The 27,364-nt window shown below is 47.9% G+C and overlaps 1 protein-coding gene across 6 annotated transcripts in view; it reads right to left on the reverse strand.

Annotated features, from left to right (window-relative positions):
• Nucleotides 1-27,364, reverse strand: part of LOC144767519 (outer dynein arm-docking complex subunit 1-like) — a 650,935-nt gene that overhangs the window by 118,431 nt on the left and 505,140 nt on the right. For all 6 annotated transcript variants that reach the window (XM_078650940.1, XM_078650939.1, XM_078650938.1 and 3 more), the window contains 2 exons: nt 20,059-20,181; nt 1,552-1,665 (listed from right to left, as the gene is read on the reverse strand). In XM_078650940.1, the coding sequence (XP_078507066.1) occupies nt 1,552-1,665; nt 20,059-20,181 (237 nt within the window). The remainder of the gene's footprint in view (nt 1-1,551; nt 1,666-20,058; nt 20,182-27,364) is intronic.

Raw genomic sequence — 27,364 nt, forward strand, 5'->3', positions numbered from 1 at the left:
TTGGTGGTAATTACCGAATCCTTAAGGCCCAAAAGCACTCTTTTATGTGCTTTCTACATTGCATTTAAGGAATCGGTATTACCGATTCCTTAAATGCAAGGCCAATAAAGAATCGGTATTAAGGAATCATTATTTACCGATTCCTTCCCTACATTAGGAATGCCTATATACCGGTCGGTACCAGTGAAATTTACGGCTTTTCACCGTTACCAACCCGTATTTAGGCCACCTACATCGGGCCCCTAGTTCTTTAAAATACCTTTTTACACTACCTTGCACGTTAACTTAGTCTTGTTACTTACTGTCTCCTGTAGGGCATGAAAACAGACTGCAAAAACATATCTTGCCAAACCAAAGACTCGAAACATAGATTAGCAAAGTGTCAACCGTACATAAATATCAATCATCAAAAATTTGGAGCTGCATCTAATTCAACTTTCAAACATTTGGCACTAAATATCTTAAGATTGGAGTTGAAACAATAAATTAACCAAGTTCTACAATATGTAGAAAATGGGCTTGGCTACATTTACTAACTAACTAGAGATCAATATTTTTACACATAATTACGGTAGCGATTTGGGGGAAGTCAATATATTCGAAGTCTAGGTTTTTTGAAAACTTATTTTTGCACTATATGTTTTTATATAGATTAACCCTCTTTCACTCACATTAGGGGCCAGATGTAGGTCACCCAATACCGGTCGGTAACAGCCGAAATTACCGAATTTCGGCCGTTACCGACCGGTATTGGGCTTTTTAGATGTAGGGGGCTTTTTTTTAGGATTCGGTATTTTACCGAATCTGTAATTTAACGATTCGGTAAAATACCGAATTCTTAACATACAGATTCGGTAAATTACCGAATCCAGGATGTAGAGAGCACTCAAGTTGGTGCATTTCTCAGTTAAGAATTCGTTATTTACCACCAACTACAAGTTGGTGGTAAATAATGAAAACCTTGGGAAAAGCATTTTTTTTGCTTTTTCAACAGTGCGATGTGGCAGACATACCTGCCCTTAGGGCATGTATGTGTGCCACATGTGCACCCGTACACAATTGAGGGGTGCAACAGGGTGTCAAAGTGACACCCTGCCACCCTTCACTGTTTTCCCCGTTTTACCGAATTGGTATTTACCGATTCGGTAATTGCCATTCATTCAGCCCACAGGAATGAATGGCAATTACCGAATCGGTAAATACCGATTCTGTAATTACTGAAACTTACCGATTCGGTAATTTTTAACGAACAATTACCTACATCCCATTTACCTATTCTTAAATACCGAATCGGTATGATTCAGTATTTAAGAATAGGTAAATTGAGATTACCTACATCTGGCCCTTAGACACTCTATTTCCATGATCTACACATACTTGTAGAAGTAGAAAGGACAAATCAAAAATGGAGACAGGTGGTACAACTTCATTGAAATGTAGAGGAAATGGTGCATGTTTAAAAGTGTCAAAGGAGCAATCAATTCAATATTTACAACATCGAAGGACAGTTGAAAGCTGGGCATAATACCTTGTCACCCATCTCCATCTTACCTTCTGTAGTTTTTGATAAAGCTGCTCAAAGCGGGATCGTTCAATTCGCATGATGTCGAGTTCTTCCCTTGTAGTGGCATTCTTAGCCAACTGGGAATTAAATTTGGTTAATGCCTGCAATTAAAAACGCAACTTTATTATGATAGCACTACAGGTATGATACACATTCTTAATTGAGGTGCCATTGCTTTTACTGTAGACTCTGATTGTACTGCACCTTTTCTAATCATAGCCCTTAACTCTCAACTGTAGGCCTCATGTGTTTGTAACTGCTTCCTTCTCGGCTTCCCTATGAAATCTCTTTATCTCCCTCTAGTTATTATATAAGTCAAAGCATTTGAAAGTCAGGGTTATGGGCTTGACACGGTTTATATTAATCAATCACAAGCTATAAACAACAAGGTTAGGCAGAAAGCAACTCACAAGAACTTAAGTGATTTCTAGCTCTAACCATTTCAAAGTTATGACTAAAGGAAACCATGAGGACGTTATCCTGTCTAGCAATCTGAGTAAGGGACAAGGTTGGCCAATTGCACTTTAGCACTGCAAATAACAAATTGGGGTTGAAGGTCCCGAAGTTCAGTCTAAATGCTATCTGGCAATTGGAGTTGGGATTGTGGTGGGTTTAAATGCACGTTTTCAATGATCATGTTTGATTTTTCTGCCTCACATGACGCAATTCTCTCAAAAGTACACTGACTGGCCAGACATCCTCCAGAAACTTAAGGGTAGTGTGTGTTTTAAAACGAGAATCGGAAAACATCTACACCAAAGGGCAGAGCATTCAGTGATGGGAGGAACTCCGGTGCTGTACAGGAACAATGGTGAAAAGGCTGTCACCATAGCTGGTGCCAAGCCCAAGCGTGAACAGCTGTGCCATGGGACAGAGAACTGAGGATGAGCCAAGCTGTTACCAAAGGACAGCATGCAGCACCACTGGGAAAGTGAGAATTTGAAAGAATGTAATTAACTTGGTGGTCTGGGGTCCAGGAGGCAGCTTTTTGAAGGAGGAATTTGTGCATTCTGGATGCCAGGTCCCACCCGGGCAGCTCATAAGGTAAAGTCAGTCTAGACAAAGTAAGTGTGCATTTTCATAAGGCTAGGTGTCTGCTCAAAATGTATGTTCTAAGATGGTGCGGAAGTGAGGTCAGTGCTTTCTCACTCTCTGGTTCCTACCAAAAGACACATCCCATTCTGATGCTTCTTATGAGGGCAATGAATGACAATGCTTTCAGCAAACTATGTGAAAATACCTATTGCACAAAAATCTGCTAAGGGTAAGCAGCATTCCGAAAGCTTCCGAAATAGAGGACAGTTTTAGGCGCCAACCCATTCTGCAGTCTCAAGTCCCAAGCATGACGGGAGAAGTAGCTCTCGACTCGAAATGTTTTCATAATTGGTTACAACAGCTAATTACAGACAGAACCCCTGCCACCGGCTCTGCTGTTAAGAGAAAGTATGGAAAGAAAAATACCCCCTGGTTTACCCCGGAACTTGCTAACCTCCATCTCCTTTGTAAGAAAAAGGAACGTAAATGGCGAAAAACTTACGAGCTTGCAGATAAATTGCTGTACACTCAGCAGAGGAAATTATACCTTATTAGCATCAAGTCTGCCAAAAAAGCGCACTACATCAAGGAGATTAATGAAGCAAAACAAAAGCAGAAAACATTGTTTTCAATAGTGAGGTCCTTTACGCATCCAAAAGTTCTACAACCCGAAATCCCCCCTTCATTAGTTTTTTGCAATCAAATTGCGGATTACTTCGAAGAAAAAATGTATCTGCTACAGAGGGATTTTCCCACTTCTGAAGAACCAGTGACTTCAGATCCTGCAGCCCAAAGGAATATAAAATCAAATAACAAGGACAACATTAGCATATTCCAACCGGTCTCCCTAGCTCAAACACGGGAAGCAATCCTGTTGTGTAAATCGGGATCTCCATCGGATTCCTGCCCCCCTCGGATTCTGCATCAGTTAATTGTCGTTGTCAATCCTATAATAAACAACATTGTTAATACGTCGCTCAGCACAGGCAAAGTCCCTTCAGAGTGGAAGAAAGCCATCGTAAAACCACTCATGAAGAAGAATAATAAACCCACCTCAGATCTTACTAATCTTAGACCAATCTCTCTCCTCCCCGTTCTAAGTAAGATCACTGAGCAAATGGTACATAGAGAACTAAAAAATTATGTTGAAACACATAATGTTCTACACCCTCAACAATCAGGTTTCCGCCCACACCATTCTACGGAAACAGCTCTGATAGAGCTTACAGACTCTATAAAGACACTTCAAGATGAAGGAAAGAATGCCGCCCTGATCCTATTGGATTTCACGGCGGCATTCGACACCATCTCACATAGAATACTGCTCAGCAGGTTGAGAGACACTGGAATCTCAGAGGTGGCACTAGCCTGGCTGACCTCCTTTTCTGAAGACAGAACCCAAACGGTCACTCTGGGTCCCTTCCTGTCTAAAGAAAAGAAGGTGTCAATCGGAGTCCCTCAGGGCTCGATTCTGAGCCCTTTATTATTCAATATCTACATGGTTCCCCTCATCTCCTTAATTGAGTCGTATGGCATTTTAGTAACATCATATGCCGACGATACTCAATTAATCGTACCTCTGGATAGGAATCCCAGCAAGGCGGAACTTAATTTAAAAAATTTAAATAATTGTTGAAAGGACGTCTTCCTTTGTTTAGAAACCAACCAGTTAAAATGCAATGTCAATAAGACAGAAATCATCCCGATGGGAAAAAAGCTTCAGTTTCGTCCCGCTGATTGGTGGCCCGAAGATTCTCCAGCCCCTCCATCGGCTGTTGCCTCAGTGCGAAATCTAGGTGTCTTATTTGACGCCGAATTATCTTTTGACCAGCATGTTAGAAATGTGGCTGGAAGCTGTTTTAGCATTATCAAGTCCTTGAAAAAGTTTTTCGATTTCTTGCCCATAGACGCTAGAAAGGCCGTAGCGGTGGCTTTAATCCTTGCCCGCCTAGATTATTGTAACGGGCTCTTGGCTGGAATAAATAAAGCCACTTTAAAAAAGCTACAAAGCGTACAACACGCCGCAGCCAGACTGGTACTAAAATTACCTAGACGATCATCTGCATCGGCGGCTTTGAAGGCCTTACATTGGCTGCCTCTTTATAAGAGAATTCTTTACAAGATGCTCATGATCTCCCACCGTGCTTTCAATAATACGGGTCCAAGATATCTCACCAAACGATACATTCATTATAATCCATCAAGGAGGCTAAGATCTTCAGACTGCAATCTGATTTCTATGCCTAAATTCAATCTTAAAACCAAAGGGCCAAAGGGAGAAAAACCCTGACGCATCTCTCCTCTAAGGCCTGGAATGTCATGCCCAAAGATCTTAGATTCCTTCAGACAGAAGGCCTTTTCAGAAAGCAACTAAAGACTTGGATCTTCAGCCTATCATCAGACTTTGTTAATACTATCATTTAATTCCCTCACACCGCACGACACACTGTATCTGTTAGCGCCAGGATGCTCCTTTCGGAGCGATAGAGCGCTTTATAAATAACAATATACAAATACAAATACAAACTGAGGCAGGAAGGCAGGTCACCTGTTTGGGGGTGGTGCATGACATACTGGACTTTTGTTCACGCACATAATGAACATAATGCAGGCAAGACAGGCACAGGCTTTATCAGTCATGAGAGGTAAGGCGCACCAAGAAGGAGAACCCTCAGAGAGCCTTCTCTAAAAGTTCTCAACAACCCTTTAGATTACTCATATTGTTCAAATTACAGGCTCTTAGGCTGCAACATTTATAGGAATCTGGATCTTTCCCTTTTATCAAAGCTAAAGTAACTTGCAATTATTATATTCAAGCTCATTAGCCACTCATGACCAGGTGCATCCCATATTTAAATATTGCACTGTAGCAAGGGCCTCAAATCTTTTTGTAAAGAAACAAACGTAATGCTCCCCTCACCAAGGGAGGCTTCTCCCATGGCAGGGGAGCATTAAATAATTTTACTCTTCCTTGCGGTAAGGAACAGTAAAAAAAGACGACATGTCTGTCGATCGAAATTTAGTAGACATGTAGTCATTTCTCTGATGCCCGTTGCTCCCCAGGGCGGTTGGAGGAGGGTACTCACGGCAGACACAGAGTAGTCTCTGCAATGATTAACCTGAAGGTCTGATCACATCTAAATACAGTGAATGGACCGCATTCTCTGATGGAGTATTCTTACCTCCAAGAATTAAACCGGGCCCTAAATGTGCTATATACTAGTCCAATCAAGCCATGCACCTACTGGGTGCGATTAAGCTCACGATCATGTAACACCTAAGAGACGCTCAGGCATACAAAATGCCACCATGCATTCTCTGTGATGGATCAGGATCAAGCTGCTATAAATTTTTCTCAATTTTAACTGTGGGGAACCGGCACCTCTCATCTGGAAGTTCCCTACAAATCTTATACCACTTCCTAGCAACTGCATGGGCAGAGAGGCAATGGTTTAGTTGGCCAGGAAAGAATGCACCCTTTGCCATCAGAAGTCTAGGACTTCGGCAGCGCACATCATGGTAGGTCTCTGGACTTTCTGTGTAGCGCTGAAGAGCAGATTTAAGACCACGAGACGGAAGTTTCATATACAAGCAAAAATCAATCAATCAGTCCATTTGCGCACTACTTACCCGTGAGGGTGTCAAGAGGCTGGGGGTGGGGAATGCTGCTACTGCTCGAAAAGCCTGGTCTTGAGGAGGTTTATGAAGGTCAGCAGGTCTGGGTCTGCCATAGTTGGGTGGGGAGGGTGTTTCAGGTCTTAGCGGAGAGGTGGGAGAACGATCTGCCGCCGGAGGTCGCTCTTCTGATGCGGGGGACTGTGGCGGGGGCGAGGTTGGCGGAGCGGAGCTGGCGGGTGGGAGTGTGGAAGCTGAGTCGTCAGTTGAGGTATGCTGATCCAGTGTTGTGGAGTGCCTTGTGTGCGTGGGTGAGGAGCTTGAAGGTTATCCTTTTGTTGACAGGGAGCCAGTGCAGGTCTCTCAGGTGGGGTGTGATGTGGCTGCGGCAAGGAATGTCAAGAATCAGGCGTGCAGATTCGTTCTGGATGCGTTGCAGCCGTTTCAGGAGTTTGGCCGAGGCTCCTGCGTAGAGGGCATTTCCGTAGTCCAATCTGCTGCTGACGAGGGCCTGGGTGACCATTCTTCTCGTTTAGGTGGGGATCCACTTGTAGATCCTGCGGAGCATGGGGAGGGTGTTGAAGAAGGAGGAAGAGACGGCGTTGACCTGCTTAGTCATGGAGAGGGTGGGGTCGAGGATGACCCCTAGGTTGCGTGCGTGGTCGGTGGGTGTTGGGGCTGTTCCTAGTGCGGTCGGCCACCAGGAGTCGCCCCAGGCCGAAGGGTTGGATCCGAGGATGAGGACCTCCGACTTGTCCGAGTTCAGCTTCAGTCGGCTGTTCCTCATCCATTCGGCAATGGCCTTCATTCCTTCGTGGAGGTTGGTCTTGGTGGTGTGGGGGGTCTCTGGTGAGGGAGAGGATCAGCTGGGTGTCATCGGCATAGGAGATGATGTTGAAGTCGTGCAGTCGGGCGACGTGAGCGAGTGGTGACATGTAGATGTTGAACAGCGTTGGGCTGAGGGATGAGCCCTGGGGTATGCTGCAGATGATCTCGGTGGCTTCGGAGCGGAAGGGGGGAAGGCGGACACTCTGTGTTCTGCCGGAGAGGAAGGAGGTGGTCCAGTACAGGGCCTTCTCTTGCATCCCGGTGTCATGGAGGTGTGTTCGTAGTGTGCGGTGGCAGACCATGTCGAAGGCGGCTGACCGGTCCAGAAGGATGAGGGCCGCTGTTTCTCTGTTGTCTAGCAGGGTCCTGATGTAATTGGTGGCGGCGATGAGGGCAGTTTCGGTGCTGTGGTTGCTGCGGAACCCGGACTGGGAAGGGTCCAGAATGCTATTCTCCTCGAGGTGGCAGGTCAGTTGTTTGTTGACGGTCTTCTCGATGACCTTCAGCGGGAACAGGAGAAGGGAGATGGGTCGGAAGTTCTTGAGGTCTATGGGGTCCGCCTTGTTATGTTATGTTATGTTAATAAAAAGCTTATTAAGCGCACTATCACCGGTTGGTTTCTTGGCGCTGAAATCAACAGTAACATAATCAGGGACATGGAATGGAGGGTTATTGATATGCTTGTCTGTAGAGCCAGGTCTTTAAAGCTTTCCGAAATGAGAGGAGGTCCTGACAGGTCCGAATCTCAAGAGGGAAGGTGTTCCACAGACGAGGAGCCAAAGTGGCAAATCTGCGGCCGCCAGAGCGCTTGCGTTTAAAAGAGGGTATCCGAAGGAGGCCAAGATGGGATGAGCGGAGGTTGCGAGACGGTACGTACTTTGTGAGAAGTTGGTCAATGAATTTGGGGCTTTTACAATGTAATGATTTGAAAATCATGCATCATGTTTTAAAGGTGCAACGTTGGGTCACCGGAAGCCAATGGAGTTTCATAAGTAAAGGGGTAGCTGAGTGCCATCTGGGTTGATTCAAAATCAATCTGGCGGCATAGTTCTGCACCATCTGGAGGCGTCTCGACAGATAGAGGGGGAGGCCTAGGTAAATGGAATTCGCATAATCCAGATGGGACAATACGGTGGCGATCACTACCTGGGTGATTGCCTCCAAGGTGAGAAAACGCCGAACCTTCCGGAATTTTCTTAATTGAAAAAAACAATTAGAGACCACCTGGCCCACTTGGGCTTTCAGCGAAAGATCGCAGTCCACGGTGACCCCAAGCGTCTTTGCCGACAGTGAGGGGGTCGGGGCTTGACCCAAGTCTGACATCCAGTAGTGGGGACCCCAGTGTTTGACGCTGTCTCCAGTGAGGACTAGCTCAGTTTTATTCGGAATTAATTTCAACTGGTTTTGGTCCGTCCAGGCTTTGATGTTCCTCATGGTCGATTGAAAATTCAGGATAGAAGTTTCAGAATTATCAATCGTGAACAGCAGCTGTAAATCGTCTGCGTAGTTAAACACCTTCACCTGCTCATCTCTGAGGGCCTGAATCAATGGGAGAATGTAGAGGTTAAACAGGTGAGGTGACAGGGAAGAACCCTGTGGAACTCCGCATGTGATGGACTGTTTGGTGCCGACTAGGTCTCCAAGCCGGACTGCCTGAGAGCGGTTCGCCAAGAAGCACATCAGCCAGCGAGTCGCAGTGCCCCGGACGCTGGCCTGTCTGACACGGTCGATCAGGATGGTGTGATCGACCGTGTCAAATGCGGCCGACAAGTCCAGGAGCACCAGTGCCTGGGGAGAACGCCTATCTGCACAGTCCCGAAGAGTATCCAGGACTGTGGTTACCACTGCCTCCGTTGAGTGAGCAGGCCGGAACCCGGCTTGATGGGGTTCAAAGCAGCCGGATTCCTCTAGGAGGTTAGAGAGGCATTTAGCTACGTGGGCCTCCAGCACCTTTGCCAAGTAGGGCAGTAAGGAAATGGCCGGTAGTTTGCCTTGCAAGATGGATCTGCCCCAGGTTTTTTTAGGAGCGGTATGATCGTCGCTTCCTTAAAGGCAAGTGGAACTAGGCCGGAGGTCAAAGAATCATTCAGGAGAGTACGGGCAGGGACCGGGAGGGCGGAGAAACACTCTTTTAGGATGTACGGGGGGCATCTGTCTGACGGAGCGCCGGATTTAACTCTTGCTAGCAGTTCCTGAAATTGATCCTGGGTGATAAGCGGGTAACTGCTAAGTATGCCAGAACTGTTGTTAATTGCCATACCAATAGTAGTTGGGGTCACAGACTGTGGGATGCTGGCTTTAATGTCCACAATTTTCTCACTGAAATAGATGTTAAGTGAGTCACAGAGGGACTGAGTCCGAGTTATACTGGGACGGACACTATCCAGGTTCGTTAATTCGTTAAGAATAGCGAAGATGTCTTTGGATCTATTTGAAGATTTAAGGACACGAGAAGAGTAATAGGCCGCTTTTGCAGCGGAGATGGCATTCATGTATTCTTTCCTGGCCTTGGTGAACCCGATCTTTAAATCAGGGTCATAGTTGCGTCGCCATGACGTTCCAACTGCCGCAAGGCTAATTTCCTAGTTTTTAAATCGAGAGAAAACCATCTTTGGGCGTCAGCGCACCGTGCCAATCTGACTGTTTTATAGGGGGCATGCATATCACTAGCAGCTTGTAGCCAGCTAGAATGATTGGATTCTGAGGAATTAATATCACGATGAGGGGTGGGGATAGTGTTGGCTAGTGTCTGTAAGAACGCTGCTCTGTCCAGGGTGTTCCATTTCCTAGCTAGGCCGCCTGTAGCCGTGGTGGTTGTCCTAGCGGAGGAATAATTTAAATTGAATTTGAGAAGTAAGTGATCTGACCAAAGGCAGGGAATGGTTATCGGAGTTGTCACCAATGGGGTGTTGGTCCACACCTGGTCTAAAATATGGCCCTTGCAATGAGTTGAGAAATTTAGATTTGTCATGAGTTCTGTGAGTTCGCTCGATTGGGGGCTTTCCATGGGGTCATTAAACCAGTAATTAAGGTCGCCTGCTAAAAAAATCCTGGCATGATCCAATGCTAGGTTGGCGACTTGATCGCTTAGCGCAAGAGGGAATGCTGGCATAGAGTTAGGAGGTCTATACAGGAGGACGCATGCCATCGCCATGTGGGGAGAGTCGATCTTTAGCACAAGATTGTCTGTGTCCGATAGCGTTAGGCAGGTCAGAGTGGTAACTTTCAGGCAAGTGCGAGTAACTGCCGCAACCCCCCCGCCCGCTTTCCCTGTATCCCGGTCTGCATGAATAATATAGTAATTAGGTGGAAGGGCTGCTATTATATCGGGGGCGGAATCAGGGGTCAGCCAAGTCTCGGTAAGTAAGAGGATGTCCGGTTTCTCCATGTCCAACAGAAGGAAAATATCCATCTGGTGTTTCACCTGGGAGCGAGTGTTTAAGTAGAGGATTGCCAGTGAGTGGGGGTGCAGGCCGGGGTTTACCTGGCTGTTTACAGGAACTGCTGGAGAACAACACTCAGTCAATATGCCATATCTACTGACCTGGCTGAGTGTCTCCTTCGACAGGTAACCCTGGCCTTTGTTGTATTTCATAAGGTCATCCCTGGAGTTAAAGATAGGACAGGCAGCATGCCCTGCCCCGGGTCCCGCTTCCTAGGCGGGAAAGTCATTTTATGGACGTAGAGGTGGGAGGGGCCGAGCACTGAACCGCTCGCCTGCTCCTCACCTAAGATGGTGGATTCAGCTCTGGACCCCGGCAGCGCCTAATCGGCTGCGATGGGGACGAGCAGGATCGGAGGAGCAAGAAGGACGGTAAGTAGACCTTAAAAATAATACCCAGAATGAACACAATGGGTCAATTAAAAATGAACAAAAGTGCAAGTAGGTAAACACAAGTGCACATTTAAAATACAGTTCTGCTGCTCATTCGCATACAATCAGTCCCGGCTTCCGCCTCAGGACACTCACATCCGCGTGCACACTGTCAATCGGTGCACGCGGTCGAAATCGGCGTTTTTATGGAGACAGAAGTGTGAGGGGCCGAGCACTGGACCGCTCGCCTGCTCCTCACCTAAGATGGTGGATTCAGCTCTGGACCCCGGCAGCGCCTAATCGGCTGCGATGGGGACGAGCAGGATCGGAGGAGCAAGAAGGACAGTAAGTAGACCTTAAAAATAATGCCCAGAATTAACACAATGGTCAATTAAAAATGAACAAAAGTGCAAGTAGGTAAACACGAGTGCACATTTAAAATACAGTTCTGCTGCTCATTCGCATACAATCAGTCCCGGCTTCCGCCTCAGGACACTCACATCCGCGTGCACACTGTCAATCGGTGCACGCGGTCGAAATCGGCGTTTTTATGGAGACAGAGGTGGGAGGGGCCGAGCACTGGACCGCTCGCCTGCTCTTCACCTAAGATGGTGGATTCAGCTCTGGACCCCGGCAGCGCCTAATCGGCTGCGATGGGAACGAGCAGGATCGGAGGAGCAAGAAGGACAGTAAGTAGACCTTAAAAATAATGCCCAGAATGAACACAATGGGTCAATTAAAAATGAACAAAAGTGCAAGTAGGTAAACACGAGTGCACATTTAAAATACAGTTCTGCTGCTCACTCGCATACAATCAGTCCCGGCTTCCGCCTCAGGACACTCACATCCGCGTGCACACTGTCAATCGGTGCACGCGGTCGAAATCTGCGTTTTTACGGAGACAGAGGTGGGAGGGGCCGAGCACTGGACCGCTCGCCTGCTCCTCACCTAAGATAGTGGATTCAGCTCTGGACCCCGGCAGCTCCTAATCGGCTGCGATGGGGACGAGCAGGATCGGAGGAGCAAGAAGGACAGTAAGTAGACCTTAAAAATAATGCCCAGGGGGGAGGAGCCAAGCTCGCGTCCGAGATGGCCGCGTTTTAGCTCGGCTCCGTTCGCTTTCCTGTCTGGAACGTCTATCCTGTGTTTTATCCTGCCCCGGGAAGTATTCTTTGATAGACTATGGAACTACGACATTTCACAGGCACTTACCGTTTGCTCCGTTTGTTCCTGGGTGCCGCGGATCCTGGGCTGCACCCTTGTCTGCTTCGGGGCCTCCGGAGCGAGCGGGCCTGACACTCCTTGGCGGCGCCCGGGCGGGGCGCTGTGGCCGGCCCTTGGTGGCGGTGTGGGTTCGGTCGGAGAGGCCGATGTGCAATTAGACCAATTACGGCTATCCGGGCCTGATACGGCGGTCCTGCGGCCTGGTGTTGGGGCGCTGCCTTCCATGGACGGGGTTGACCGTGTATGTGGCCCGTCTCCCCTTTGTTCTCCGGTCCGGCCATTTTGAGTCCCTCCGCCCGGACTCGGAGAACGGAGCCGGTAGCGTGTGGGGAGCCGGCGACCCGCCTTCTTCTGGTGGCCCCCCTTCCTGCTCTGGTGGTGCCTCTGCTGGTGGTCGGCTGTATCCTGTTTGCCCCGCTGGTGTCCGGACGGGGGTCGGAGTTTGCCGCGGCCCCGCCGGGCTTCTAAGATGGCGGCCGACCCCATGTCTCTCGGACTGGCCGAGACTGGCGACGCTGATCCGCCGCATGGCACGTTTGCTGAATACCGTAAAGGTGAGCCTACACTTGGCGATATCCTCGCCGCCTTGCGCTCCTGGAGTGCTCCCATGGCCGCGCCTATCATTGACCTGGAGGAGGATCATTTTGCCGGGCCTGCCGAGCCCCCCCCGGTGTGTGCGGCTTCATCTCTGTTGTGTGCTGCTGGAACTTTCCTGGAGGTCGTGGGCCCGGCGGCTGCCGTTGGTGAGGGTGTGCGGATGTCCGCTGCCCTCCTTCATCCTGTGCTCCCCCCTGTACAGGGGGTCCGCCGGCCGGGTCCCGTCCGGACCGGCCTTGTTGGATCTCCCTTTCCCTTTTTGCCTCGAATGGCCGAACGAAGATCCTGTCATTGCTCCGCCGGATCGGCTTCCCTCATATTGTCGTCGGAACTGTGCCTGCATTGCCTGAAGTGGTTGCCGTCCTTTCCGGTTCATCCGGGTCACAATCGATATGACTTGTGTGGATTGCCGATCGGACTCCCTGTTATTCACCTCCTGTTCCACATGATCTGGTTCCTTGTGCGTTGGACGACTACAGCTTGGGATAAACAAGGACAGGGTTGAGATGAACTTGCCTGGGTGGACTGTTATCTTGCGGTATGATCGGATGATCCGTTTGTAACTGTATGACTATGTTCGATTCTCCTTCGTGTTCCTGGAGCTTATCCTTGTGCTTATTATCTTCCCGTGGGTTCTGCGTATTTTCGGACGGGAGGGTAGGCCATAGCCTTCTGCAGGGGTGCAGGGTGGGATGTCCGGGGTGGGGGGGGGGTCTGTTGTATTGTGTTTTCCCCTCATTCCTTTTTTGGTTCTATGGCTCTTATGTATCCCCTTTTTTCGAGACGCGGTGTCGGCGTGTGGCCCCCTGGGGTGTTTTTGCTAGCATGGGCCTTCTGGTCTTCCTGCCGTCACGGTTTACTACGCATTCATTCCTCCTGTTACCACTGGTTCCATGTGCTGATCTATTCTTGAGTGATTCGTTAGCCGTGGGGCGCGTGCAGTGATGCTGCGTTCTTACTTCTCCCCCCTTTTTTTCCTATGTCTTTTCCCCCCCTTTTTTTTCCCCTCTCCCCCTTTTTCTTTCCTCCCCTGGGTTGTTGTGGCAGAGGGCTCTTTGTTTTGCAAGCCTATTTTTAGTTCTGTGTATTATTGTGTGTTTTCGTAGTGGTGGGAGGGCGCTGGGCAGCGGTTGCAATTGCTTATTACTGTGGGACTCACGTTCTGACGTTGCCAAAATGTACCTGTTCTTTTTGAATTTTCCTGTGTTCGATACTGCTGCTTGTTCGCGGCCCACCACGGCCCTCTGGACTTTACGGATTGCCCTTATTCTGAGACACCCTTTCTTCTATTATAAAATCAACCTTCTCTCATCCTGTACGTGATGGTTGCTCGGTGGCTTCTTGCCTTTGCTTCTCATATGGATTGCTGTGATGTCCTGTGGGAGCTTCTGTATTGCCTGCTATGTTTCTTTTATTGTGGTGGCCGGCCCGATGGGTTGTAGGCCCGTATCTGTGAGCGCTTTCTGTACAATAAAGGTTTTTAAAAAAAAAATAAAAATAATGCCCAGAATGAACACAATGGGTCAATTAAAAATGAACAAAAGTGCAAGTAGGTAAACACGAGTGCACATTTAAAATACAGTTCTGCTGCTCACTCGCATACAATCAGTCCCGGATTCCGCCTCAGGACACTCACATCCGCGTGCACACTGTCAAATTTCTTGAGTAAGGCGTTGATCTTGGCGTGCTTCCGTTACTCCGGGAAGGTTGCTGTCTCGAGGGAGATGTTGATGACTTTAGGGAGATGGGGTGTGATGGCTGTGCTGACTTTGTTGAAGATGTGGTGTGGGCATGGGTCTGACAGAGATCCGGAGTGGATGGTGTTCATGATCTTGATGGTGTCATCGTCAGTGATGTTGGTCCAGGAGAGCAGGCGGTTGGTGCGGATGGTGGTCGTGGAGGCGGAGGTCTCGGTGGTTGTCGGGGCGGTTGTGGTGTTGAAGCTGTCATGGATGTCTGCGATCTTGCGGTGGAAGAAGTTGGTCAGCAAGTCCCACAGGCCTTGGAAAGGTGGGACATCATTGGTGTTGGAGCTGGGGTTGGAGAGTTCCTTCACGATGTTGAAGAGCTCTTTGCTGTTGTGTGCGTTGTTGTCTAGGCGGTTTTTGAAGGAGGCTCTTTTGGCTGATCTGATGAGGTGATGGTGTCTGCGAGTGCCATTTTTGTGGGCTGCGTAGTGATAGTGAACACAGACTGTGAAGGAGAGTTCTTTACTTCAGCTTCCATCAAGAAGAAGAATCAAGCCATTGATAACCAGAACAATCAAGAAGAAGAATCAAGCCATTGATAACCAGAAAGCAAATGAGAGCTGAAAAGAGCCAAGTACTACCCATAATAAACACGTACCCAAAAACATTTTAGGACACAGAATCTAGTTTGGGATCTGGTCATGGTTTTGTTTTCAGTTGCATTTTCATTTTAAGTTTGGTATTACATTTTAGCCAGGTGCTATGTTGCATCAGGGCATATTAGAATTTCAATCTACAAACATATGTACTAAAACACATATTTTTCAAGGTTGTCTCCATTTTAGTTTCACATGATATTCAAAACCTTGGGCTCCAGACAAAGAACTGGAGTAAAGAAATCTAGAGAAAGCAGAATAAATCTGATCAGCTCTAATTGCTACAACTCGCTCCGTAAATACATGACAGTACCTAATCGGCCACTGGGCCACCTAAAAGATATGCTAGGATGAGTGACAGTGAAAGAACTTCAACATCAGTTCAACATTTAAGATCTCATATTTAAACATTTAAGTGCAGAGAGGGATGTTTTATATATCCCTCCAATTGCCAAAAGAATCCTAGACAGTCTTTCACGGTCTTTCGCCAGTATAACTTGGTTTTATGAACTAGCTATCCACTGTTAATTAGCTAAGCCATACACATATTTGGACTTCAATCTTCTGTACATTTTCTGCAACCTACTTTGGCGAAAAAACTAAACTAACCTAAAGTTTTACCCTCATCTAGTACTGCCCCCTGTGCTAGGAGTGTGCTTTTGTTTCTACCAATCAGAGCTTTGCAAAGGACCGAGTCTTATCTTATGCGAAGTTTGTGAGGCTTCATGATTTAATTTTCAGCCCCCCGGGTAGTGATTTTCTGCATGGCGGGATCATCATCAGCCAAACTGAGAAATGTATGCAGACCTTGTTTCTGCAAATGTACCGTTTGCAAAAACTTTTCAATGCAAAATGCCAAATCGTTGCACAAGTTTTCATTGTAAGTTTACCTTTTGCTTAGCTTTTCAATGCACAATAATATTGTGCAAGAAAATAGTAACTGTTTTCTGCGAAGCATACTGTACCCCAAACCATGTTGTTAGTCTTAAAAAAGAACACGCCTGAAATAGCAGAACTCCTTCTTTGTCGCTCTGCCCCGGCTGTAACCCGGTCTGGGCATTTGTAGTTGTAAGCAAGTTGCAAGTCTTGGCAGAGTTTTGCCCCATAACATTCACCAGAACTGTTTTTTTGTCTCTCATTTCCTTCAGGTTGGTAGCTGTAGGACTCTCTAGTGAACCCAAATGTGGTCACCTCAGGACACCCAATACCAGTAATGAAGAAACACTACTGCAGGGAGGGGAGAGACAGTAATTGTAAGACTACGCAGCCATGAGTAGTGAGCAAACACCAGGGGCTACTGTTTGTTTCTCCTTGTTTTTTCTCCCCAAAGTTATCAATTGTCAAATCTAAGGTGAGACGGAGCAACCCAGAAGAACAGCCAGGTGAAGCCTGTGAAGAAAACCAACTTGTTTAGATTTTTACATGGAGTTCCAATAATCAAGGTCAGACCTTTCATACCAATTTCTCACCAGAAGGAATGCCGAAAGATCATGTATATGCCATAATTGCAAACTTGCACATCTGCTCACCTTCACATGTCAATGAATGAAGCAAGCAGCTGGGGGCAGTCTCTGCTGTTGGAAAAGTGTTACCACACCCACCCATAGGTGCCAACTGGCACCAAATAAATAAACATCTTGATGCCTAGTTGACATGTTCATACAGGAATTCAAGCATACACAATTTGGCTGGCTTACAAAACCACCCAAACTATAAGCGGAAATAAATTATCATTGAGATGTATTTTAATTAAGGAAATAGTGAGAAAACGTTCCCTTGATCGCAAAATCTAACTTGAATTTCTAAGACTCTGAGGATAGTCTCATGTGTTTGTAGCCAGAGTAGGTGGCTTCTACTGATGTGAACCCTACTTGCAAAAACCCTTACCTTGCTCGATTCAAATAACTCTCACAAGAGTAGGTGTACATTTACTGGATATTTAGAAATACCTCAGAGTCATTTACATGTATTTCACATTTACTCTCTTCATGAATCGTGCCCTGAGTGATTATGTATACATCTCAAATATACGCCAAACAGAAGAGACCGTATGCAGTCTAATTTGCATTTATCCTTGAATAACAAGCATTTGCAATGCAATAGGTCTCGCATTACTTAAATGGAGAGCTTTTGGCTTTGCAAATGGTAAAGAAATGTTCAGTCCGCCTGGTGTTGTTTTGAAATGTATTGACTCTTCTAGCAATCACGGCACGCCTTAAATTTAGATGTTAAACGCTAAAGCGTGGTGTGTTGCCATTGCTATAAAAGTTATTAAATAGAAAGAAAGTTTGCCGCTGACGTCTTTTTTTCTATTTATTTACAATTGTAGCAATCATGGCATGCAGCCTTTTAGCTTAATATGTGTAAAGTAAAGCAATGCATGCCGTGATTGCTATAAAAGTACAACAACAGAAAACAATGCACCTTCCTCCCGCCTGTGTTTTTCTATTTTATTTATTTATTTATTTTTGAGATTTATAACGCTCAAATACCCGAGGGTGTGTCGGCGCTATGGACAACAGGCAGAAAATAGTGAGTATATTATTGGTTGAACAATCAGGTCTTTATCATCTTTCTAAAGATCAGCAAGGACTGACAGGATCTGATCTCCAACGGAAGAGTATTCCAAAGCTTTACGACGGTGACGACAAAGCGCCTGTCATCCCAGGAAACAGTTTTGGTATGCGGTACTTTTGGGTGAAATGACTTTTGAAGCAATGACGGCATGTCGCGCTTTGGCTTTAGATGTTTAAAGCTAAAGGGCAGTGTGCCGCCATTGCCACAAAAGTCACTGAATAGAAAATAAAAGTTGTGCGCCTGCCATATTTATTTTTTATTTATTTACTTTTGTAGCAATCGCAGCAGATAATAGGTGGCATTGATGCGTCATGTTAAAAATTCATTTTGTGCTTTGGTCACGTCAGGTTTTTGCCGCAAAAAGAATTTGCTGAACGGTGTTGTCACGCAAGCTGCCAAGTTAAAGATAGGAAAGTAGACCTTATTTGGGTATGCCATGGTATGTTTTAGGAAATCTCAGGCTCACATGCTCCCCAATTTTACTGACCTAGCTATGCCCGTTTGGATGTGAAGGTGGAAGTAGGGTTCTGTAGTTGAAGTAATGAAAGGGAGGAGGCTTTGGAGCAGGGTCAACTTTGAGTTGAGGGTTCTCTGGATGTATAAGGTGTAAGCCTGAAGCCATGGGAGCCGGTTGAGGACAGGACACGAAAACACCTCTATGTGAACCATCCCCCTGTGAAACAAAACACACACACACCCCAGCAGATGTCAGAGTGCAATTTAAAATAGCCTAGCAACCTGCATTGCCGAGGGTGGAAGAGCGGGATTAACATTCGCCGGGGGCAGACTTCCAGAGAGAGCTACAAGAGAGATACACCCCAAGTCAATTTGAGTGAAAAACAGCACAGTCAGTCAGTATTGACAACGGTGGTTAAAACGGCGCTAGGGACAAGATGGACAAGTGGTGCTGGCCACAACAGGCTGGGAGGCTCTTGGTCACAAACGGCGACACTGACATTGCTTCAGGGCGAAGTCTAGTCAATCAGACCGAAGCCCGCAAGTGTAGAAAACAGCCTACATCCCATAATAGCTGACATATTATCCGCATATTGTGCCATCATATGGAGGGTTGCTGACTCAAGAAACCTACTGCTGCCATACACCAACATCGGAAGGGTCGGTGACATTGACCGAGCAAGAGACTCGTAAGGCTGTTATTCGCGGTGCATCCGGGAGCTAGTGATGAGTGCTCCCGCAGGCATTGTGCTAATGTCGGTAACGTGGAGGAAATAGATCGCCACCCATGTGGCGGCACCGGAACAAAGTGCCTCATCATCGGCAGCAAGCAGCGGGAACATGTCCTATAAGAGAGGGAGAGAGCCAGGTGTGGCTGACTCACCGGAGTGCCCGGCGGTGTGGCGAGAAAAGTGAGAGAAAGCTACTACAGAGGTTTTTGAAGGCCGTTGGCAATGAAACTACATCGTAGCAGCAAGTGTGATCCGAGCAGCCAGAAGGAGGGCCCAAGCCACATCAGAAGGTAACCGAGGAGCAGAGGAGGCCTGCGCTGCTAGGGCCCGGGCAAGCAGGCCTCCTGGGACATAGAGCGGCTGTGCAACATCTCCCCGGTGCGCCCATGACAATCCGCTCCACACCGACCCCAGATGCAGGCAGGGCTCGATAGACCCACATCCGACTACTAAGTGGAAACAAGTGTAGTCAGGAAACCGAAACCTTCCGTGGGGCGGGACTTCCGTCTTCGGAAGCCCGCGCACGCGCCCACGGAGTGCCTGAGAGCGGGGCTCCCATGCCCGAGGGAGAGCCCCGCGGAGGCTGCAGAAGTCCAGAATGGCGGTAAGTGGGGCTTAGTTGTAGGGGGAGGGGGGTGCGCTTGTGTGTGTGTATGTGTGTATGTGTGCGGCGGCGGCGGGGCGGAGGTCTCTGTATGTGTATGTGTGCTTGCGTGTGTGTAGGTGCGCTGGTGTGTGTGTGTCTCTGTGTGTGTGTGTGTGTGTGTGTGCGGCAGCAGGGGGGTCTCTGTATGGGTGTGTACCTGTCTGTTTGTGTGTGCGCGTCCATATACATTGTGTGTGTGTGAACAGCCTGCCGGAATCAGAGCGCGTGTTCACACGCGTGACCTGATCCGATTCCGGCAGGCTGCGTGCGCATGCCAGTCTCTTGTCTCCAAGTCCTGTTAGTCCTTGAAAGCTGAAACGATCGCAATAGGCTCGCTTTGCGACAGCAGGCGTGAGACCTAAAAAGGAGCAGGAGACAAACCTAAAACCCAAATACCATACCTAACTCTTATACTCAACACCTATATCGGCTTCATGGAAAGTTGGTCTATATTACGGGGGAGGTGAAGCTTTGATTCCCAATACTGCGAGAACTAAGGTCGAAGGCGAATCAGCAAACATCCTGGCCAATGAGAGACTTCAGAATTCAGAACACATGCACAAAGACACAAGAATACTCACATGGCGAAAATGATCTTTTCTTCACTAAATTCACTTTTCTTCTTACCCTTTCCAGCCGGTTCTCCATCACCCGGATGTGTTTGTGTGTCTGGGCGCTGCGACGCAAGCTCCCGGCAGAGCCACCAACAGCCTTCAGCTGCTCCACCAGCTTCCTATCCCAGAGTCTAATCTACAAGGAGCAAACAGGGCAGCATGGTAAAATATGTCATGATACAAGCATACACTCGTGGTCCCACCACGCACAACCCTACAACGAGAACAGCTGACATGAAGACCACACTGAAACATCACCTTACATGCTGGTTTCCCATAATAGGTAGAGGGGCTGGTCTTCTCACAGGACGCTGTACAAGATGTGCACTCTTCCCAAAGAGCTCACACAAGGGAATGTGTATATCATAGGAACTCACAGGAAGAACTATCATTCCGGTAAAATCTCACAGGATGTGATTTTTCGATCACACAGTTGGTCCCAAAAGAAAGCACCACTAACAGGAAATAATATGTTAATATTTTTTGCACTCTGTTACACCTAACTCCTAATTACGTAATACAGCACCACTTGAGCATTGAGTAAATTATTCAGTTTCCTTAACGCACAAGTTAAACCCAACAGATAACAAATCTAAAACAACCATAAAATACTCCATAAACCACTAACTTTGAGCTAAGCGACAAAACACTTCAACCCCTCGGTCAGGGGTAGAAAACTATTTTAATGCAGTCACAATATGATATAATAAATACAAGGGTGTCATGCTGAAGCAGATTACTTTGCACAAGGTATTCGTACAAGAGGGCACATTATTTTCACAGGGCAGCATACGAAGGAATGCATTTTTCTGCAAGAGACAGAGGATATCAGTCACTGCAGCGAAAACAAACTCAATGCATTCAAGTACATTGCATATTTTTACAAACCACGCAAACTGGTATATCATGATTACATTTAATTTATTGAAAATAACTTCCAAAATGCTAACATTAACATTGCAGCATTGTTTAATTTGTTTTAATGAATGTATATGATATGTAATTCCCTGTTTCATGGTGGCATAGCCAGTACCAGTTGACGGGCTGACACAGTGCCAGAGTCTACCCGGACTCGGTTTTATTTATCAAGAATAACACTGCATTTCCTATGGCAATATTTCTTCTCTAACATATAAACACATACATTTTTGTATTTCTTCTCTTTTTACTCCTTACTAGCAGCCCGTCCCGACGTTGTCCGGGTTTGAAATAGAATGTGTGTAATGTGTGTATTTGGCAAGGGCAATTTATTTTAAAATCTCGCGGTAGACAAAAGATTTTGTTTCATTAGACTAGGGACGGAGAAGGCCCAGCTGCAGCCCTGGTTGATGTTAGCAGGCACATGTAATTGGTGTAGTGATCCGCCGCCTGAGCCCGGCTACAGCCCTGGTTGATGTTAGCAGGCGCGTGTAATGTCATTGAATGAGAGAGTTATCAGCCGCGGGTAAATACGTTTAATGAGAGAGTTGAGTGACTGCGAGTAGGAGAGGCTGCAGTAATTGTCCCCGCAGACCCGCTCATTTGCGTGTTCTCCAGCTTGAGGCCCAGATGCAGGCCTGTTTGATGTTAGCAGGCGCGTGTTCCTCCGCTTGAGGCCAGCTGCAGCCCTGGTTGATGTTATCAGGCGCGTGTAATTAGTGTACTGATCCGCCGCCTGAGCCCGGCTAGAGCCCTGGTAGATGGTAGCAGGCGCGTGTAATTTTGTTGAATGAGAGAGTTCAGTAACAGCGCGCAGGAGAGGCTGCAGCAACGTTACTTACCAGTCCTCCAGGTGAACGCGTTTGTCATGCCCCCAGCACACGGCCACAGCAGACGATCTTCTGATTAATGTACGATCCACATGGCATGAAGGGAGGAACGTAGCACACGCCCCCAGCGTTTCTCACTCCCCCAGCGTGCCCCTTGATGTGGCGCAATTGCGTTCACATGGCATGAAGGCCGGACACACGCCCCCAGCGTTTCTCACGCCCCCAGCGTGTCAAGCCCCTAGCGGGCGCTTTGATGCTGCGCAGCAACGTCATTGGCGCTTGTATGTACGACTCACATGGCATGAAGGGCGGACACACGCCCCCAGCGTTTGTCTCGCCCCCAGCACACGCCCACAGCCCACGATGTGATGGCCGTACCACACGCCCCCAGTGTTAGTCATGCCCCCAGCCCATGCCCACAGCACAACGCAGACACGCCCACAAGGGACTACTTTGCTGGCACGGTTCTTGTACCTTTTAAATGTATCGAGGAGTTGGCCTAACGGCTAAGGCGCTTGACCTCGGACCTGGGGATCTAGGTTCGACTCTTGGTAACAACGCCAAACATCCTGTGATTCTGGGCAAATCACTTAATCTCCCCGTGCCTAACAAAAATTAATGTGTGTCCTCATGTAATGTAACTGGTGCTATGTAAAGCGCTCTGATACCTGATTCAGTTCGGGTCAAGTTCGCACTATATAAAACTCTGCAAAAAAAAAATATATGGTGGCCGTCTGTATAGCCTATGTCCTTCTGCTGCAACTGCCCTTTCCAACGCTGTATTGGGTGTTGTGATTGGTGCTGTGGTTACTGAGATTACCCGCCTCAAAGGTTTGGGCTCTCTCTTTATAATATTAGTATGGATATGGATTTAAGGCATTATTGATTTATTTTCGTTCTTCTGTTCTGCCTAGTTCCTTTCTCTTTTTTCACTTCAAAAATATATGTAAAATGCTCTTTTCTCTCATTGAAGTGGTAATTGTATGGTACACATTTTTGTATATATAAAATATGGTTATACTTATTGTTTATTCAATTACATTATATACTTGTTACATCGTTATACTACGTTTGGAAACTTATAGTTTATGTCTGAATTTACGTAATTGCTACTTTTCTGCAATATTCATTGCAATAAAGGATCTTAAACACAAAAAACATTGTATTTCCTTCTTAATTTCTATGCACTTTAGTTCTGAAACTTTTCTCAATGTGTAATCTACTGGGATTCTCCCTGCTTGAATGTGAACGTCCTAATCGTCTGAAGCAGAGCCGAAATTAAATTCCACTCAGAATTAAGCTCTCTGCCACAACTTTTTGCCTTTTGAAAAAGAACAGAGAGCAGTAATCATGCTGCCTCTGGTGGCCAATAATCATTTTAAATAAAACACATCTGGGAGTTGCATTAAACTGATGAAATATGCACAAAATTCAAGGAGATGCCAGTCTGCAGAGGGATCATTTTCAAAGACGTGTGTTTATAATCTTTTTTAAATCGCATATTTATTTACAACATAAGCGAAGTTATTGCATGGATTGTAAACTAATATGCGATGTTGAAAAATGTGTTGTAAAAGCGAGTTGTTGAAAAGTCATTCAACCATTGTAAATATAACATACCATTTAGAGGAATCACTCTTTCCCGCATGACTGCAAATTATTTAGCTTATAAAACATTCATGATGTTTCCTTACTCTCTTAGGAATGCTCACACATTATAGCCTGTCATCCTTTATGAATGTTATCAAGCAAGAGACCGGCCAGAATGTCTTAGAGAAAGAAAGTGAAGACTACTCAAACAAGGCCATGGGGATGTAACAAGCCTTCCTTGAGAGAGGGACTTATTACAGTTCACAAAGGTGAACTTGTTCCGGTGTAGAAGATGCATCAATCTTTGTTCCAACTTATTGATTTCTGCCATTTTGTAACTAGCCAAAAAATTGTTTTAAAGGCGTGGGACCCCACAGCACATTAATTTATCTCTTCAGTGTTTGCTGTGCATCTACAGGAGGACAATGTGATAGTCTGAAGATGGTGGCAGCACTGTAGGTTATCTTCAGATAACCTTGGGTTATTAATATTCTATCATGATCCAGTGAGTATTGGTGCTAACGAGGAACAGTCTCTGTATACTGAGGTTCTTATGTAGGTGAGCGCTTCAGGAAACAGAATGGTGTGGCTTACACTCTTGTCCTTCGTTCTTTTTTGCTAGGATTCTTTTTACAGGTGTGGCTTGGATGGCAAAATATAATAGTATTGTTTTTGCCAGAATCCAAACTCTATAAAAATGGCAAATATCGTCCCTTTTTCCTATTTAGGAACTCCTTCTAACTTTTACTCCTAATAGTACTCTGCTGTGTAAGATCTGATAACTCCCTGGGAGGTGTACAGTTAAATACCTACAGCTGCCTGGATCTGGCTGTATTTTATGTGGTGATATCATTACCAATAATCCGTCTGGAAGAAAATGCTACATCAGGCCTTCTCCATTCTGCCGCTCATGTTTGGCATCAAAGCAGGAATTTGGAGCTAGGTTGTATCATTTGAGAAATAGGCCTTTATCACTGAATGGGTCTTGCAACCCATCGACTGGAATTTTGGAATTAACTAATACACTGGGTTCTTCAGTAGTAAAAGTGTAAACTTTTGTAATCTTTTATTTCCATAGATGTGTTGTTAATTCACTGAAGAGGTTGTTGAAATAGCTTTAGCTCTGTAAGAAGGTTGCTGACAGTTCAATTGGGATTTTCTGTTAATCCAGGAGAGAGAGAGGAACTAGAGTAGCTAGTTCGTTTCCCCTGGGATATAGTGGTTAATCAAACAGAACTAGCTATGTCTGTATGCTATGTGTCTGCATGGGAAACCATTTGGTTTAGTAAGAAGGCCCTCACCCACCAACCTAGTTGGTGGCATGCTTCATCATCGGGCCCCACCCGAGGCACCGAGTGCGCCTCAGGTGTGCTGCGATGCCAGATTACTGCGGAGCGGGTTTTTTGGAAGGTGAGTGTGCTGTGCAGGTGTTGCGTGAGATTTTATAATTCTGTCCTTGGGATCCCTAATGGTTACTTTATTGGTGGGCCCCAGGCAGAGGTTAAAAACAAAGGCTTGGGACGTGTAGGGGTTGACTTATGGTCTCTCACGTCCACACTGGACCTGGCGTGATGCACCAGAAGGATGCTGGCGGCCATCAGCCCCAGAAGCCGCAGCGTCAACCTGATCGAGACTCGGGATAAAGGCTGAAAGATCGGATTCAGAGCCTGAATATCCTGGACCCGCTGTTCGGGAGGATACACCCGATACTGCGCCGAGTCCAGAACCACTCCGATGAAGAGGAGCTTCTGAGAGGGGCACAGGTGTGACTTCGGCACACTGATGGAGAACCCCAGCAGGTGCAGGAGGTTGGTCGTAGTCTGGAGGTGGCTGACGACTGTCTGGGGCGAGTCCGCCTTCAACAACCAGTCATCGAGATAGGGGAAGACCGAGACCCCGATCTGCGCAGATGAGCTGCGACCACCGCCATCACCCGAAGGGGAGCACGGTAAACTGAAAATGCTCATGGCCTACCGTGAACTGCAGGTAACGCCGGTGGGCCGGCAGGACGGGAATATGGAAATACGCGTCCTGCAAGTAGAACGCTACCATCCAGTCTCCAGGCTCCAGAGCAGTAAGGACCTGAGCTAAAATCAGCACCTTGAACTTCTCCTTCCGGAGGAAGCCGTTGACGCTCCGGAGGTCCAAGATAGGGCGTAGGCCTCCTTTGCCCTTCTTGGGTGCCAGAAAGTAGTGGGAGTAGCAACCACGTCCTACTTCTGGCCCAGGAACACGCTCAATGGCTCCCTTGGCCAAGAGGGCCATAACTTCCTCCTGCAGAAGTTGCAAGTGATTCCCCGACATGCGGTGGCACTGCGGTGACATGGCTGGAGGGGTTGCCTCGAAGGGGACGGAGTAGCCCCTTCAGACGATTTGCAGCACCCACCTGTCCGATGTGATGGTACGCCAGTGAAGGAGGTGATGGGGAAGGAACCCTGCCCCCCACTGGCGTTGAATGGGCCTGAAAGCTCGGACTAGGTAGGCTTTAAGGCAGATAATGCGGGGGCGGATGTGGACTGACCTCACCGTTGTCCCCCGCCACCGCCATGGTGGTTACCACGTCCGCGTTGAGGTTGGCTCTGCGACCCGTGGCTAGCTGGACGTGTCGGGACGCCCCTTCCTTGGCCACGAAAGGGGCGAAAAGTAGAAGTTTGCTGGTGTTGGCCTAGGCCCAAAGACTTGGCCGTAGCCCTGGAGTCCTTGAAACGCTCCAGCGCACTGTCCGCTTTGTCGCCAAAAAGGCGACGGCCATCAAAGGGCATGTCCATGAGTGTGGCTTGGACATCCCCTGAAACGTTGGAGGACCTCAGCCAGGCGTGGCGGCGAACCGCCACTGTCGTTGCAATCGCCCTACCCAGCGATTCCGTGGTATCGAGTCCACACCATATGGAGTAGCGTGCTGCGTCCCGCCCTTCCGCTAGGGCTTGGGCGAGCTCTGCCCGGGCCTCCTCTGGGCACTGCGGCAGCACTTCCACAACCGTATCCCACAGAGAGAGGGTGTAACGGCCCAAAAGACCGGCGGTGTTGACAGACCGCAGCCCCAAACTCAGGGAGGAGAACAGTTTCTTGCCAAACTGATCATACCTTTTGGATTCGCGGTAGGGAATGCGGTCTGGGATGTAGAGGCCTGGATCACCAGGCTCTTGGGGGTGGGGTGAACGGACAGGAAGCTTGGGTTGCCCGGAGCCGGGTGGTGGCGTCGGGCCACGTTCCTATCTACAGGAAGGCCTGTGGAGGTTTTGGACCAGGTGCCCACCAGAACGTCGGTGAGGGCTTCGTTAAACGGCAGGAGAGGCACCGGAGGCGACGTCGTCCGGGGACAGCATCGTGGGCGACACCAATGGTGACGGCGCCGGCGGAGGGGTCGTAAGGTCGACTGGCGACGCCACGGATCCAGGCCTGGATCCTGCGGAGCCCTGCGGCTTCGGGACCGAAGTCGCCGCCGGCCCGGCAGGTCTCCCAGATGGACCCGTGGGGCCCGAAGGCGCCTTGACAGGACCTGACGGAGGGAAGTGAGTAGTCATGGCCACGAGGAAGTCATGAATCTCCTCCGGTGTCGCGTGCAGCCCACGGACCAGCAGGTGTGGAGCTGGACGTGGCGCTTGTGGCTCCGGCAGAGCCGCGTGGGCGGTGTCGCCCGAACCACCAGCCGCATCGCGCGAGCGTCGGGGGGAGTCGGAAGAGCGATGTCGCCTCTTCGACTTCTTTTTCGAGTCCCTTGACTTACCTGAGGACTTGGAGCCCAACGAGTTGTGGTGATTTGTCAAGCGGCGATGACTACGGCCCCGCAACCGGTCCCTCGACCTCCTCCTTGACCGGGACCTCGAGCAGCGCGGGGCAGACTGCCGGAGCTCGAGCCGCTCACGGGACCGCTCCCACCTAGCCTTCGAGGTCAAGGCTCGGCAGTCGGGGCATGACTTGTCATCGTGGTCGGCCCCGAGACAGTAAAGGCACCGACGGTGGGGGTCGGTCACCGACATC

Source organism: Lissotriton helveticus, chromosome 7 (genome assembly GCF_964261635.1).
Source record: "Lissotriton helveticus chromosome 7, aLisHel1.1, whole genome shotgun sequence".
In the NCBI taxonomy this organism is placed as follows: Eukaryota; Metazoa; Chordata; class Amphibia; order Caudata; family Salamandridae; genus Lissotriton; species Lissotriton helveticus.